Source organism: Atta cephalotes (genome assembly GCF_000143395.1).
Source record: "Atta cephalotes unplaced genomic scaffold scaffold00047, whole genome shotgun sequence".
NCBI classification, from domain to species: domain Eukaryota; kingdom Metazoa; phylum Arthropoda; class Insecta; order Hymenoptera; family Formicidae; genus Atta; species Atta cephalotes.
This window is the reverse complement of record NW_012130111.1, coordinates 1,658,465-1,673,129: the sequence shown is the minus strand read 5'-3', so window position 1 is coordinate 1,673,129 and position 14,665 is coordinate 1,658,465. Positions and strand designations below refer to the sequence as shown.

General features: G+C 32.9%; 1 protein-coding gene across 1 annotated transcript in view; it reads left to right on the top strand.

Annotated features, from left to right (window-relative positions):
* The window catches only part of LOC105622622 (histone deacetylase 4), a 32,156-nt gene extending 24,453 nt beyond the window's left edge, over nucleotides 1–7,703 (top strand). The window contains exons 9-17 of the mRNA XM_012204038.1: nucleotides 407–504; nucleotides 669–806; nucleotides 1,427–1,751; nucleotides 1,990–2,433; nucleotides 3,642–3,905; nucleotides 4,769–5,115; nucleotides 5,296–5,850; nucleotides 6,361–6,500; nucleotides 7,640–7,703. Coding sequence (XP_012059428.1) covers nucleotides 407–504; nucleotides 669–806; nucleotides 1,427–1,751; nucleotides 1,990–2,433; nucleotides 3,642–3,905; nucleotides 4,769–5,115; nucleotides 5,296–5,850; nucleotides 6,361–6,500; nucleotides 7,640–7,703 — 2,375 coding nt within the window. The remainder of the gene's footprint in view (nucleotides 1–406; nucleotides 505–668; nucleotides 807–1,426; nucleotides 1,752–1,989; nucleotides 2,434–3,641; nucleotides 3,906–4,768; nucleotides 5,116–5,295; nucleotides 5,851–6,360; nucleotides 6,501–7,639) is intronic.
* Nucleotides 7,704–14,665: the final 6,962 nt, after the last annotated feature.

Here is a 14,665-nt window from a genome sequence, read left to right as displayed (position 1 = left end):
GTAACGTTAGTTGTAAGTTAAGTTTAGGTTACGGTTAAACGTTTTAAAACTTTTAACGGTTTACGTTAGTTAGTACTACTAATACGTAGTTAGTTAGTGTGTTGTGTGTGTGTGTGTGTGTGTGTGTGTGTGTGTGTGTGTGTGTGTGTGTGTGTGTGTGTGTGTGTGTGTGTGTGTGTGTGTGTGTGTTGCACGCGATATGTATGGAGAGTTGGTTTATTTTCAGAGGATTATCAAGTTATACGTCTTTCCTCTTTGTTCGCGCGTTAAAAATGCAATTTCGCATGCAATTTCCGTACGCATGATCATTCATTTATGTTACATATATTTTTATTGCGTAACGAGGCGACACTATTCCTCCCTATCTTTCTCGGAAGTCTCGGCGTACTACTTGTATATTTTTTAGATTCTGGCAGCAATCCTGAGTCTGGGCCTAATTCTCCTCCGACTGTCAATAATTCTCAAGCCAGTCCCACTGCTGGAAGCAATACAGCGATACAGGAAGTAAGCTTCAATAATACTATATTATTAGATGTGGGAAAAAGTTCGTGGCGTTTTTTTAATACCATCTAACGGGAAAAACGCCACGAACTTTTTCCCATACCTAATATGTTGTCATCTTTCAATGTTATAAAAATTTGTTACGAAATGTTTCTGATTTATTACAGGAAGGTGAAAATTCAGCATATGGAGGACGTCTCACTAGCAGTAGTCAACAAGGCAGCTTTTCGGATCTTTCGCTTTTCAGTTCACCGTCCATGCCTAACATCTCGTTAGGTAGACCTCATGTACCGTCGAGCTCATCAGTAAGCATATTTTTCATTAGAAATTATCTTTCTAATTATGACTCGCGCTTTTTAATTATACGAACATGACAATTTAAATCTTATAGTTTTCTTTTAAATATATGTTTAATTATATAATAAAATGTATGTTAAATACAGGGAATAGAAAATTACTTTTTAAAAATAACTGTAGTTACTGATTTCCAAAAGTAACTTGTTATTATTACTTAAAAGTTAATTAGTAACTAGTAACAGTGTTACCTTTTTTGTACAACTGTAACAGTAATATAGTTAAATTTTATTGATAATGAATTTAATTAATGGTAATAGTTACTTTTATCGTTATTTTCTATATTCTGATCTAAAATCTAACAATTATCGACCTGCAATGAACTCACTATGACCGCCGGAAAAAGGAGAAAATCGGAACATTAGGTGAAACGTCACATTCTTCTGTTTGCGATCTCTTAAATAACTTTAGATGGCAATGAACTAATTCTAAAAACTCTATACAAATTAATTTAAACATAATGAATTAAACTTGGATGAAATTATTCATTCCAACAAAGATACAAGCTAATGATAAGATTGTATGAAAAATCTTTTCAAGTGTTTGGTATCAGGCTGTTCTTTGTTCTCAGAGTGGGACGAAATTGGCGCCGGTCTCAGAAGCGGAAGTGCGAGCTGCGTTCACGGCGCGTCTCGGCATGCCGCTTACCGGTCAGATGCTGCACGGTACCTTACCGTTCTATCCATCCCTGACGGTTATCGAAGGCGAGCCGGCATACATCCATAAACAAATACAACAGAATCTACAAGAACAGGCATCGCCGTCCGCGACGGTGAGTGGCAGCAGGCAGCATCCAGCAATGGCAGCAGCAGTGTATCATACCGCAGCACCGATCACGGATACACAAGTAGCGCAAGCAAGACTGCAAAAGGCTGGTCATCACCGGCCTTTAGGTAGTATGTTCCCTCTTTGTCTTTGGAGAAGCTCTTACCGTGCGTGTCCTGTTCTAATGGACAATGGTCTCCGCTGAGAAAAATGATTCTGGAAGGCAGGCTAAACTTACCGGGATTAATAATTCAAAGTTTCTCGAGAGACCATTTCTGTACGAAACATAGCATGCATCATTTAATAATTCCTCGTCAATAACGTAGATTTAAGCATTTATATGACTGTTCCTTTTTTTTTCAAATATAGGTAGAACCCAATCCGCGCCCTTACCATTAGGTCATCCAATGCTACAGAGCGGCATAATAGCACCGCCTACGCATTACGAAGAATATCTCGCAGAGAAACAGTTGCACGATCAGCAACAAGCGCACAATTATTTGAAACAACAGATCCGTCAGACTGTCCTGACGCGAGTAGGCTCGCGCGGTCAAACCAATCAGTTGGATGAAGCACCAGAGTCCGAAGAATCCGAAGTAATAGATCTCACGGGTAAGAAAGATCATCCGGAGGAGAGCGAGATCTCGAAGCAGACGAGAGGCCGTGAACAATTTCTTCAACAACAGAGAGATCTTATGATGAGGCACACATTGCAGACGAATGAGTCGACCATCTACGCCGGAGGTTTAAGCAGAACTTCTCAGTCAGCTAGACCACTTTCTAGAGCATTGTCGAGTCCTCTAGTACATCTAGGTAAAAGATATTTTTTTATCATAAATAATATGACGCGCTAAATATTTGATGTTTAGTAATCTTTTAAAGATTGATAAAATATGATTACATTGAATAGATTATTGGATTTGTTTTTAATATCATATTGAATTTATATAATCTATATATTTAAACATCTTTCTTTCCCTCTCTCTTTCTCTGTCTATAAGAAATATATTAGGTGTACAACTTTGCTTCCGCCATTTTCCTATAGATGGCTTTAGCTGTAAGTGGTAGTCGAAATAAATAGATCATAGACGTCATACAATAAACTTGGGCATCTGTGAACATAACCCCATAGAAACATTATCATCGATTTGTGTCTGCATCATAAAGTTATTCTCGATTGAAAATGTCAGTTTACGAGTCAAATTCTCGTCATTTGCGAGAGGTTTTAATTTTTTGCTTCAATATGAAGAAATCTGCGGCTGAGGCTCATCGAATGCTCTCAAATACTTATGGTGAGGCCGCTATTAATAAAAGAACGTGTCGTAGTAGTTTCAACGCTTCAAGAACGGTGATTTTGACGTCCAAGATCATGCTCTGTATTTGGTGGGACCAGCTCGGCGTAGTGTATTATGAATTGTTAAAACCGACTGAAACAATCACAGGCGATCGGTATCGAACGCAATTGATGCGTTTGAGCCGAGCATTGAAAGACAAACGGCCGCAATACAACGAGAGACACGATAAAGTGATTTTGCAGCATGACAATGCTCGACCCCATGTTGCGAAAGTGGTCAAGATATACTTGGAAATGGGAAGTCCTACCCCACCCGCCGTCCTCCAGACGTTGTTCCCTCTGACTATCACTTGTTTCGATCAATGGCACACGGCCTGGCTGCAGCCAGCACTTCCGGTCTTATGAAGAAGTAAAAAATTGGATCGATTCGTGGATAGCCTCAAAAGATGACCAGTTTTTTCGACGCAGGATTCGTACGCTATCCGAAAGATGGGAGAAAGTAGTGGCCAGCGATGGACAATACTTTGAATCATAAATGTATAACCAGTTTTTTACAATAAAGCCTCGAATTTCGGAAAAAAAACGGCGGAAGCAAAGTTGTACACCTAATAGAATATAGAAAGCTAAATATAGAATAGAAAGCTAGAAAGGATTGACGTAAATTAATTTAAAATGTAATTGTCAAAGAAATAATATTTTTAGTTCATGAAATAATTTGTCCCCGAAGGTCCTCAGAGCAGCGATATTTTTGCACGAGGTTCTTCGCATCGACCCACTACGGGATTAGCTTATGATCCATTGATGTTGAAACATGCATGTGTCTGTGGCGAAACGGTCAGAGGTCATCCTGAACATGGTGGCCGATTGCAGAGCGTATGGGCTAGATTATCAGAAACGGGCTTGTTGCAACGTTGCGACCGAATACGCTCGCGCAAGGCCACACTCGAAGAAATTCAAACATGTCATAGCGAAGCTCATGCACTTTTATTTGGTGAGTCTTACTCTTTCAATACTATTTTAGCTTTATAAACAAATATTTTTAACGAACAATAGAATGAAACTAGCAGTTTTAAGAATTACTCTGGAAGTAATTCTATTTAAAAATTTGAGGAAGCTTTGAAACTTTCGTGAAATTTACAATTAAAATTTTATTTTTTATTTTTAGAATTTTATTTTTAGATATTTATTTTTGTTACCGAAATAAATATATTTATACTAGATATACGAGATGACAAAAAGTTTTGCCACAAAATTTTGTTTATCAAATAGTAACATATATTTATAAAAGAAATTTTAGACTGTTGATTATATCTTATTAAATAATAACATTCGAAAGCTTTACTTCGATACAAACTTTAAAGTGCTTCGGAAATGATAGTCGCGCAATTTTCCATAAATTCTTTCAAGTAGCCAATAGAAAGTGATCTTCAGTTCAACTGATGAAAATCTTTTGGTACAGTCTTTTTAGTATTTAGCAAGACGTAACTAATATTCTAATTTGTTTTTTATATACGTTACTATCCAAGTAACTGGCATTTGTCATTTTATTGTCAAAACGATGACAAATAATATAAATTCATTACCTTATAATGATTTAATAAACCCACAAATATAAGCTTTTTTGTCATCCATTAATTAATTATATTACTGAATGTATATAAATATGATTTATAGTGATAAAATTAAATCGTATGTGTATAATTACATTCTATTGTAATTAAATCACAAATTATTATTATTAAGTTATTAAAAATAAAGAAAAATATATTGTACTGTAAAAAATTTTTAAATGATCTTAAATTTTAAACTGTAAAACAATTATATCAACGAGTGATTGATTTATAATGTGCGCAGGAACGAATCCGTTGAATCGACAGAAACTGGATATGTCCAAACTATCGCAATTGCCTATCAAAAGTTTCGTCCGACTTCCCTGTGGTGGAGTTGGAGTTGATTCCGACACAACGTGGAACGAGCTTAATACTGCACCTGCTGCTCGAATGGCAGTGGGATGTGTTGTTGATCTTGCATTCAAGACAGCAGTGGGTGATATTAAGAACGGCTTTGCTGTGGTAAGACCGCCCGGGCATCACGCAGAGACTAATCAAGCCATGGGTTTCTGCTTCTTCAACTCGGTGGCAATCGCAGCGAGGCTACTTCAGCAGAAACTCGACGTTAGAAAAATTTTAATCTTAGATTGGGTGAGAAATGTTATTATTGTGCAATATGATAATAATGTCTTTACTATGAAAATAAGCAATGCAATACAACAAATCGAAATTGTAGTTAAAATTAGACTGCGATTCTAAATATATTCGGACATGCTATATGATGAAATATTATGCATTATCTTCTTATATCTTATCGTATATCTTCTTCAGGATGTTCATCATGGAAACGGTACTCAACAGATGTTTTATGATGATCCACGAGTGCTGTACCTGTCGATACATAGACACGATGATGGTAATTTCTTCCCTGGAACCGGTGGGCCTACTGAATGCGGTGCTGGCAAAGGTCTCGGTTACAATGTAAACGTGGCATGGTCAGGTGGCCTGAATCCGCCCATGAGCGACGCGGAGTATCTCGCGGCATTTCGTACGATTGTCATGCCAATTGCTAAGGAATTCGATCCAGACATCGTGATCGTCTCAGCTGGTTTCGATGCTGCTGTTGGTCATCCGGCGCCATTGGGTGGCTACAAAGTCAGCCCGGCATGCTTCGGTAGAATGACACAACATTTACTTAATGTGGCTGATGGCAAAGTCGTCCTTGCCTTGGAAGGAGGATATGATTTAGCGGCAATCTGCGATTCGGCACAAGAGTGCGTTCGAGCGTTGCTTGGTGACGAACTCAGTCCTCTCCGAGACGAAGAACTTACGAGAATTCCTTGCCAAAACGCCATTGATACGCTGCAGAAGACCATCGCTATCCAGGTGAATTGAATATTACACAATACAATGTTGTGTAATGATTATGACAATTGGAACGCACTTGTCATCGTCGTGTGCATGAAAGTGATTTAACAATTGTTTAGTGATTTAACAATTGGAAGATACCCATTATAGGATGTCCAAAGACAAAAATATACGCAGAGGTCGGATATTTTTGAGACAGACCTTCTATATAACAGTTTATTTAATTTTTGTTGTCAAAGTATCGTTAAGTCTAAAAAATGATTGATTTTGCCAATAAATTTGTCGTAAATTGTGTGTAAATAACGATTATATATAATAGAAGGTGAAAATTTTTGGTTGTGGCAAAAAGCAACGTAATAGCCGATCAATTTTTCAATAGAAATTGTATTATATGCTAAAAATAAAATAATGATAAAAGTGATTAATCAAATCATTATCGTTACAAAAAATATAACGACATAAGTTATGCGTTACTTTACTTACCAACTCTGAGTTTATCATTTAATATATTATCATATTTTTTCTTAGATGTCACACTGGCCTTGCGTAAAGCTCGCTGCTCATACAGTCGCAATGAGCGCTATAGAAGCGAGTCAGAAGGAACACGACGAAACAGAAACCGTGTCTGCAATGGCCTCTCTATCAATGCAGCAGCCTACAAATCTCACGTTAGTATTAAATATCATTCTTTTATCATTTATTTTTATCTCATCTAGACTAGATTAATTAAATATTGATATATAATTAAATATCACATATATACTAATAATATGTATATAGAAGAAAGTTCCCTATTATAAAATGGGCTTTTGATATAAGATAGCGGAGTTTCTACTAAACTAATAGGCGTTATCTGTTGATTTATGAATTATATTGTTCTTGGAGTGAAATCTATTCAGTGGAAAATTTATTATTGGATTATGCGTGTAGTTGCGAAAAGAGATTTATGAAATTAGATGTTGTTAGTTTTTATTGAAGTGTCTTTAAAATTTTGTTAATAAATAAATGTTGTTTTGTTAATAAATAAATATTTGGCAATAGAGTCTGTATGCATTAAAAGAATAAGATCGTATTAATATTAACACGAGTATGTCAAATTGCTTAATTGTAGACATTAGATTTCGTGAAATCATAAAGCGTGAGACTCGTAATATCCAGATATTCAGAATGCTCTAACAATAAGAGTACCGTTTCACACATAATGTATATGATATATACATTCTAGCCTTCTTTAATATTCGACAACAAGAATAAAATGACACATCATATACATCATGAAATAGAATACAGCTTTAATATGATATTATTGTACAATAACAAAAAAAGAGAAAACATTGTAAAATTAAAAGAAAATTCATATGAAATGTCGCATGCTCATTCTGGGCGTACATTACCTGTGCTGAAAATATTGAATATTATTTATATTTTGGAAATGAAGTTAAATGAAGTTTTCTAATTGCAATACTGATATAATTTACACTTTATTAGCAATATCTCGAAATATCTTATATTAGTATAGTTTTTTGAATTTGCATGCAGCTCTTTTTTTTACATTTTTCAATTTAAAAAAATTTGTAAATTAGATTTTACATTTCAATATCTCAAAGTTTATTAAATTTCTTTTAAAATGATCTATCACATTTTTAAATTCTCATAGATTTTCAGTAATTACACAAAATGAACTCAATGTTTCATAATAAGGGAGTTTCCTCTTATATGTATATAGAATATATATCTATATGTATATATGTTTATATACATGTGTATATATATATATATATGTGTGTGCATATTTATTTAAATATAGGACCACACCAGAACATTCCCGAGAGGTCTCCGAAGAGCCAATGGAACAGGACGAGGCCAAATGAGATGCATGAAGGTCATTCTGCTAGATGTAGAAGGCTTTAGTTAATTGCACGAAACTGTGTAAATGCTCTTTCAAATTTCTAAAAGTGCATTTCTCAGTGCAGATTGAGGGAGTCGCCATCATGCATGACTGTTGCGACAGACGCACGGTCAGCTGCGAATGTTCTTATGAAAACACGATCAACACGTGTCAATTCGTACACAATCCCCATGTTTAAGATTTTTAATATTTTTTTTCCAAATGACAAATGATAAATAAACGATGGCCAAGTAATAAGGAAGAAATGATCTGTAATATTTCATAGATGGTTGATGATAATTTGCTATGATATATCATGAGCTCATCAACCTTCTTTTTTTTGTGCTGAATGCGAAAGCGAAGTTGTTTGTGAGTTTTGCAAATATTTCTATTGTACTTCGCGCGTTTGATGAGCGTGATTATTGTATAGTTACCTATAGATGACAAATTATATTTGTCCATTCTATAGATTTCCTTTTTTATTGTGGATGATAAGATTTGAAATCTTTTTAACGAATCACTGTTAAAATTGTTGAGATGAACTCAAGCGCGCTTAACAGCTTTCGCCCACCAATTGGCTATCGCTTAACAAATTTTCAATTCCAGTATCTTATCAACGAACAACGAATGGTCTCGAGACTTGATGAAAAAACTGGAATGGAGACATTTTATAATATTATTAAAACTCTTGTCTCTGGACGATTTTATTTGATTATTATGGAAAAATGAGGAAATAGAACAAACAACATTGTTGTTCGATAATTCGATGGGAGAAAATAAATTGTGAACACGTTCTTCGAAAATTCGACGGACATTTGCGAATAGTTATTGATATTATCAATATAAATGGTAAGCTAATTGAACTTTGTCACAGTTGTATAAAACAAGTCTGATGCATCGTGTTGCCTTGGATAATTCGTAAGAAGAATTAATTATTCGTGATTATCCGTGTGTATATTTTTGAATGCTAATTGTGACCTTGGACATCTATTTATGAGGAAAGAAACTTGTGTATCTATTTCTGATTTTGATGAGCTTTGAATATGTTATTTTTTAGACAAAAATGAGAAATATGTTTGGTTTTGTACGTATCTTGACGCACTTTTAAGGAATGAAACACCCCTTAAAACTTTTTTTTTTTTTTTCTCCCTCAAGTGAATATAGTCGAAGCTATAAGAGATAGACAAAATGTTTGAAGAATACTTTATAATTATAACAAAATTTTTGAAATTATTTTTTTACTTATCTCTACTTATCTTTAAAACTATTTAATTTTATTTAAACATTTTTTCTGTCGCTTATATTTTCGATAATATATATTCATTTGGAAAGAAGAAAACCGATTTTTTTCTAAGAGATGTTTCCCTTAAAAGTGCGTTAGAGTTCATGTAAAACAAAAAACATACCCCTTATTTTTGTCTAGAAAATATATAAACAGATTTAAAGCTCATTAAAATCGGAAAGAGACTTAGATTTCTTCCCTTTTAAAACATTTTCAACGAGCCGTATATTATCGAAATATTCAGGGAGACAAGTACAGGGAATTTGAGAAAGAGCTGTGTTAATACAACAAATGTATATCTCAAACTCTTAGATATTCTTTTTATATTGCGCCTATTGTTATGAAAGACGTACTATGAATAATACATCAACGATAGGATGTATCGATGTATGAGTTTTCGATATGAACGATTGATTCATGATTACGAAAATATCGGCATAAGTGTCTTTGTTTGTACACGAAATTACTTTTCTAAGCTTAGGAATGTATTTCCTATAAATCAGGGATGCCCAACGTCCGGTCCGCGTCTTTAAAATATATAAAATTTAGAAACTGTCTAACTGACCATCTTGAAGATTGTTCGGTTGTTATTATTACATTGGTCTGTTTTTATTCCTGCACTCTCTGAACTGATGCATACAATACAACAACGGTTGAAGTGAAATAAATATATCAGTTTAGAGATGTAAAAATAAAAGTAGACTTTAGCTATAATCCTGAGGTGGCCTTTTTCAAGGTGACCAAAGACAACAAATCGCAATTCTTCAAAATACATTAATTTGTATTTGGAGTAATATACAAGGTCCAATAAAGACTGTAACAATGTTTAAGAATAGATTCCTGAGATCATCTTAAGACGAAAATTCTAATATTCAAAATACGTATGTACATATATAAAAATTTCATTTTTTACGTTTCCGCCTTAGGGAAAAAATTACATGATTGATCCCCTGATGTGATACAACGGAAAATCCAACCAAAGCGTGCAAACTTTCGATGACATGATTCGCTAACTTTAAGCTTATAATTTAAAAACTATTATACTCTCGAGATTTTGGTCAGAATTTTCATCTTAAAATTATCTCAGGAATCCTTATTAGTCTTTACCAAACACTTGTATAAACATTGTGATTGAACTGTTGCAATGAAAATGTCATTTGAAAATTACTAGTTCAAAGAACTCGATAGTTTTCAAAGATAAAATGACCGTGAGATACAGTTGAAATTTGATCCTTTAGAGAAATTAATTGGACATCTCTACTGTAAATTATTAAATGAGAAGATTAAGATTCTAAAAGGGCGAGTTCAATGGCAAGATAGTAGTTTAAAGTTTAAATCGCTGAACGCTCGCTGTTTCTCATTTCTCTTTCATAAAATGAATAAAATCGAGAGATAGAGAGAAAGAGAGAGAGAGAGAAAGTTCCGATAAATAGAAATATATATATATCTATATCTATATTGTACGATTTAAAAAAATTAATTATATTTTATATATGGAAGTTCTCTACGTGGCGATCTGAAGAAGTTTCCCCAAAAATAACAGTTATTAAAAATAACAGTTTGATAAAATGTGTTAAAATTGTAAGAAAGGAGCCGACACATTAGTATAACTTCGAGCGATTCTTTTTGAATAAATAATGCACGAGTGACGAGTTACATACACAGATTTTTCCCTGGAGGTATCAGACTATTCAATTAATGTACATAAAAAGAAACATGTAAAAATGTTCTCTGGATTCAAGAGATTTTCGTACGTCAGGCCTCGCTAAAAGAGATCATGCAATAAGAACGATTAGACAACTATATTTATAAAAGACCGTAGCGTTTATATAGATATATTGGGTCTGTTTTCTTTTCAACTCTTTGCATCGTTCAAGTTTCTTCTTTTTCTATATTGGAGAGAAAGAAAGAAAACTTGAACAACATAAGAAATGCAGTAGAAAAGAAATAGAGACCTATTTTTTCCACCTTCAACACGTGTGACCTACACTCAGTGAAAACACGCGCGTCGTGCTGGTCACTAGCGCTTTCATTGTTTCGTCGTCCGATTTGCTTTTCTTGTTCTTCATTCGGATATACAGAGATGACGATAGCTCCGCAGTGCGTGAACACTTATCTCGAATCGAGGCAACTTATGCGACTTAGGCGACTTAGGCGACAAAATTATTAATAATATTAAAGAAAAAAGAATAAAAGAAAAAAGAAAAAATCGATGTTTGTAGATTCTAAGGCGATATTATATCGTGTGCGCGAATAAAATGCGACGTATATATGCGATACCACGTGCACGTGATAAAAAACACTAAACGTGACAGAACATACCTGCCATACCAAAATGCTAAGAGATACCATGATATAAATTGTTCCAATATCATTGATCAGCTATTATTAAATAATGAGTGATAGTCCTTAATCCCTTCAGACATGATGATTTTATTAGGACGATGTAAATAAAATTGTTTTATTCTATTCGTATACATAATTAATTCATATTAACAATAAATTTTTTCAAAATTTTGATTATTTTTCCGACATAATAGCATTATTATGTACATCAGATCTTATAGAATTAAATAATTTCAACGGATTTCAATGTCTCTTTAAATTTGATATACATTACAATGAATGTAAAATGTGAAAAGGTTAATTTTTTCATAATTGAGAAAATTAATTGGCTGCAAATTGGAATTGAACAGATTTATTTGTAATCGTACTTTGTCAAAATTCGATTATATTTATATGTACGTACAAATTTGATTCAAATTTGCATCAACTCGAATAATTTGATTTGATTAAACTTTAATTTACATACGATTATTTATAAAACATAAAATTGACAAAATTAATATTTGTTAAGTGCATATTGATTAAGAAATGTTTAAATGAGAAACGCATGGTAATTGACGTTGCAGTTGGGCATTTTTCTTCGAAATTTCTAATGATACATAATTCGAAGTTCTTGCAAATATTTGCTAGAATTTTTCGTCTATCTGTTACGTGCAAATCACTGCCAACGACAATTATATGGTATGATATGTTCCCATGAGCACGTGCAATCGCATCGATATACCGTTAATATTATATATATTAATGTTTTTAAACGCGAAAGCGCGCGATGCGCAGAATGGACCGAGAATATCGTTTTAACGAGATTTTAACAACATGGTTTCTTGCTGCGAACAAAGGCTGGTGTGATTTTTGTGATATTTTGTAAAAAGAAGAAAATAAGCTATATATGGTTATTAAGTGTATACGTCGCGAGAATATGTGTGTAAGAAAGATAGAAAGAAGGTAAATATAATTTACAAATATAAGCATTTATTTTTGTGTCATGCATTTTATGAAGAAAAGAAAAGAATTTAAAAAAGTAACAAAAATGAATATAAAAGGAGAATTTATTGATAAACGAATTACACGAGGATGCATATATTATATATTGTTAATCATGTAAGAAATAAAGAATTACATCTATAGTGACACACACACGCACGCGTGCGCGCGCATACACACACACACACACACACACACACACACACACATATGTATGTATATATATATATTAAAAATATACCGATATATGTATGTACATTGTATATTTGCGTGTACCGCAAGAATCTCAAGTGTCTGTTAAATGTTTGTCCGATAAAACGGAAGAATTCACTGAAGAAATGTGTAAAATTGACTTGATGTATATTAAGTATAAAGAGTTCAGCCTATGTGTGTATACAGTAAGTTAATTAATGAGAGTATAAAAAAAAGGAGGGAAAAGAGAACATTATGACAATTCGTAGGCACACCAATCTGTCATTAAGTTGAAACAACAATCCACGCTATTGTAACATTATCGAAAGATAACTTTAGACATGCGTGTATATCTAATTGTTTATAATTTAAGAGTAAATCTATTATCGGCGATACTGTTACCCCGTGATTGTTGTGTCGTTCGAAGTGAAGGATATACGTAGTTCATTCTCAGTCACGGTAAACTCTTTTCGAAGTTTACAGAAGGATATTGCGTATTCTCATCACGGGCCTACGGACATCACATCCTGATTAATCACATCCTCGCGTTCATTCGCGATATTCCTATCACCCTCCAAATATGCTTCATTTTGTCATAGATTATTATTACATGATCGTACCCAAGCAACCAAAACTTTCGAAAAAATATATATATTTGTAAAATATATCCTGCTAAAAGCATCTAAAAAGATTTTGAATTTTGTATCGTATAAAGATTACAAATGTACTTGTTGATCAAACGCATTCAATGCCAAATATAGAATATTAATATAAGACGTAATGTTTTAAACATTGTTTGAACTAATAATCTTTTATTCATAATCTCATATTTAATACTAAATACTACCTAAAAATTTGTTTGATAAACAATAAGGTCTTTTCAAGGTTTTCTGTAAGGTGAAATACAAATTTTTTTCTATAAGGCAAAATACAAATTGTTACGTTTTATCATCATGCATAGTATAAACATAAATTTTAAAGTTTTGTGTCGCTTGGATAGAATCTGAATGATTGAACGTTTTGCGCAAATTTCGTTTGAAACGAAAGAAAAAGCAAAAACTTACGACATTCCGGTATTACCATGGCAAGTTATGATACAAATTAGATGTAAATGACTATTAAGTTTTTATTCAAACACCGAGTATAAATGTGAATTTTAATATAGAGCTCTATTATTACGTTAGCGCATACGCACACACTCCCTCGCGCGCGCGCACATACACTGACACATACACATACATACTTGCACGAATATATTGTCTATATTGTATAAGTTTAATGTAATAGTCATAAATTTTTTATGTATATAAATGTACCACATAAACTAATTTTAAATAAAAAATATAGTCATTTTGTGTTAAACTCATGATATCCTGAATGATTGTGTTTTAATCTGTGAGTTTCATACTGTGGGCGAATAATACGTTCGAGTTAAAATTAAATATAGGATGTAATGTATGTTTTAATTTCTCTTGCATTGTTATTATGAAAATGATTAGGTTTATGTATTATGAAAATGATTAGGTTTATGTATTAGGATGAAGCTTTAAATTTGTAAGACTTGATCTAAAAGCTTAAGATAATACTCGCATGGAATGCAAGAAATTCGGATTCGATTCCCAGTTGAAATAATATTTTTCGCAATAAACATTATTTACATGTATTTGGTTTCACCGACAGCTGCAAATTGGCCCTAATTTTTATATCATTTTTTTTTACAGCGCGTGTATTTAGCATCATATAAATCCACATCGAATTATTTAAGCACTAAAGATCTAGCTTCGACTGTTATGGACTTTATTTCATGTTGATATTTTTTTACCTTCCATTCTTGACAAATTTTATTTAAATGAAAATTTGGCAATAACTTTAACAGCAACTTTATAACAATGAAACATACAAAATAAAAATGATAAATTATCTTCACTTTCTGCTATCACGATAAAATATTTGTTCGACATTTTTAATAGTCGAAGACATATATTATCTCATATATATATATATATATATATATATATATATATATATATAGTTACTACTACGTAGTAGTATACTATACGTCGTCGTTCGTACGACACGTACTTACGTTTTACTTTTTACTTTAATTTTAGTTTTTTACGTACTATTAGTAGTTAGTTATT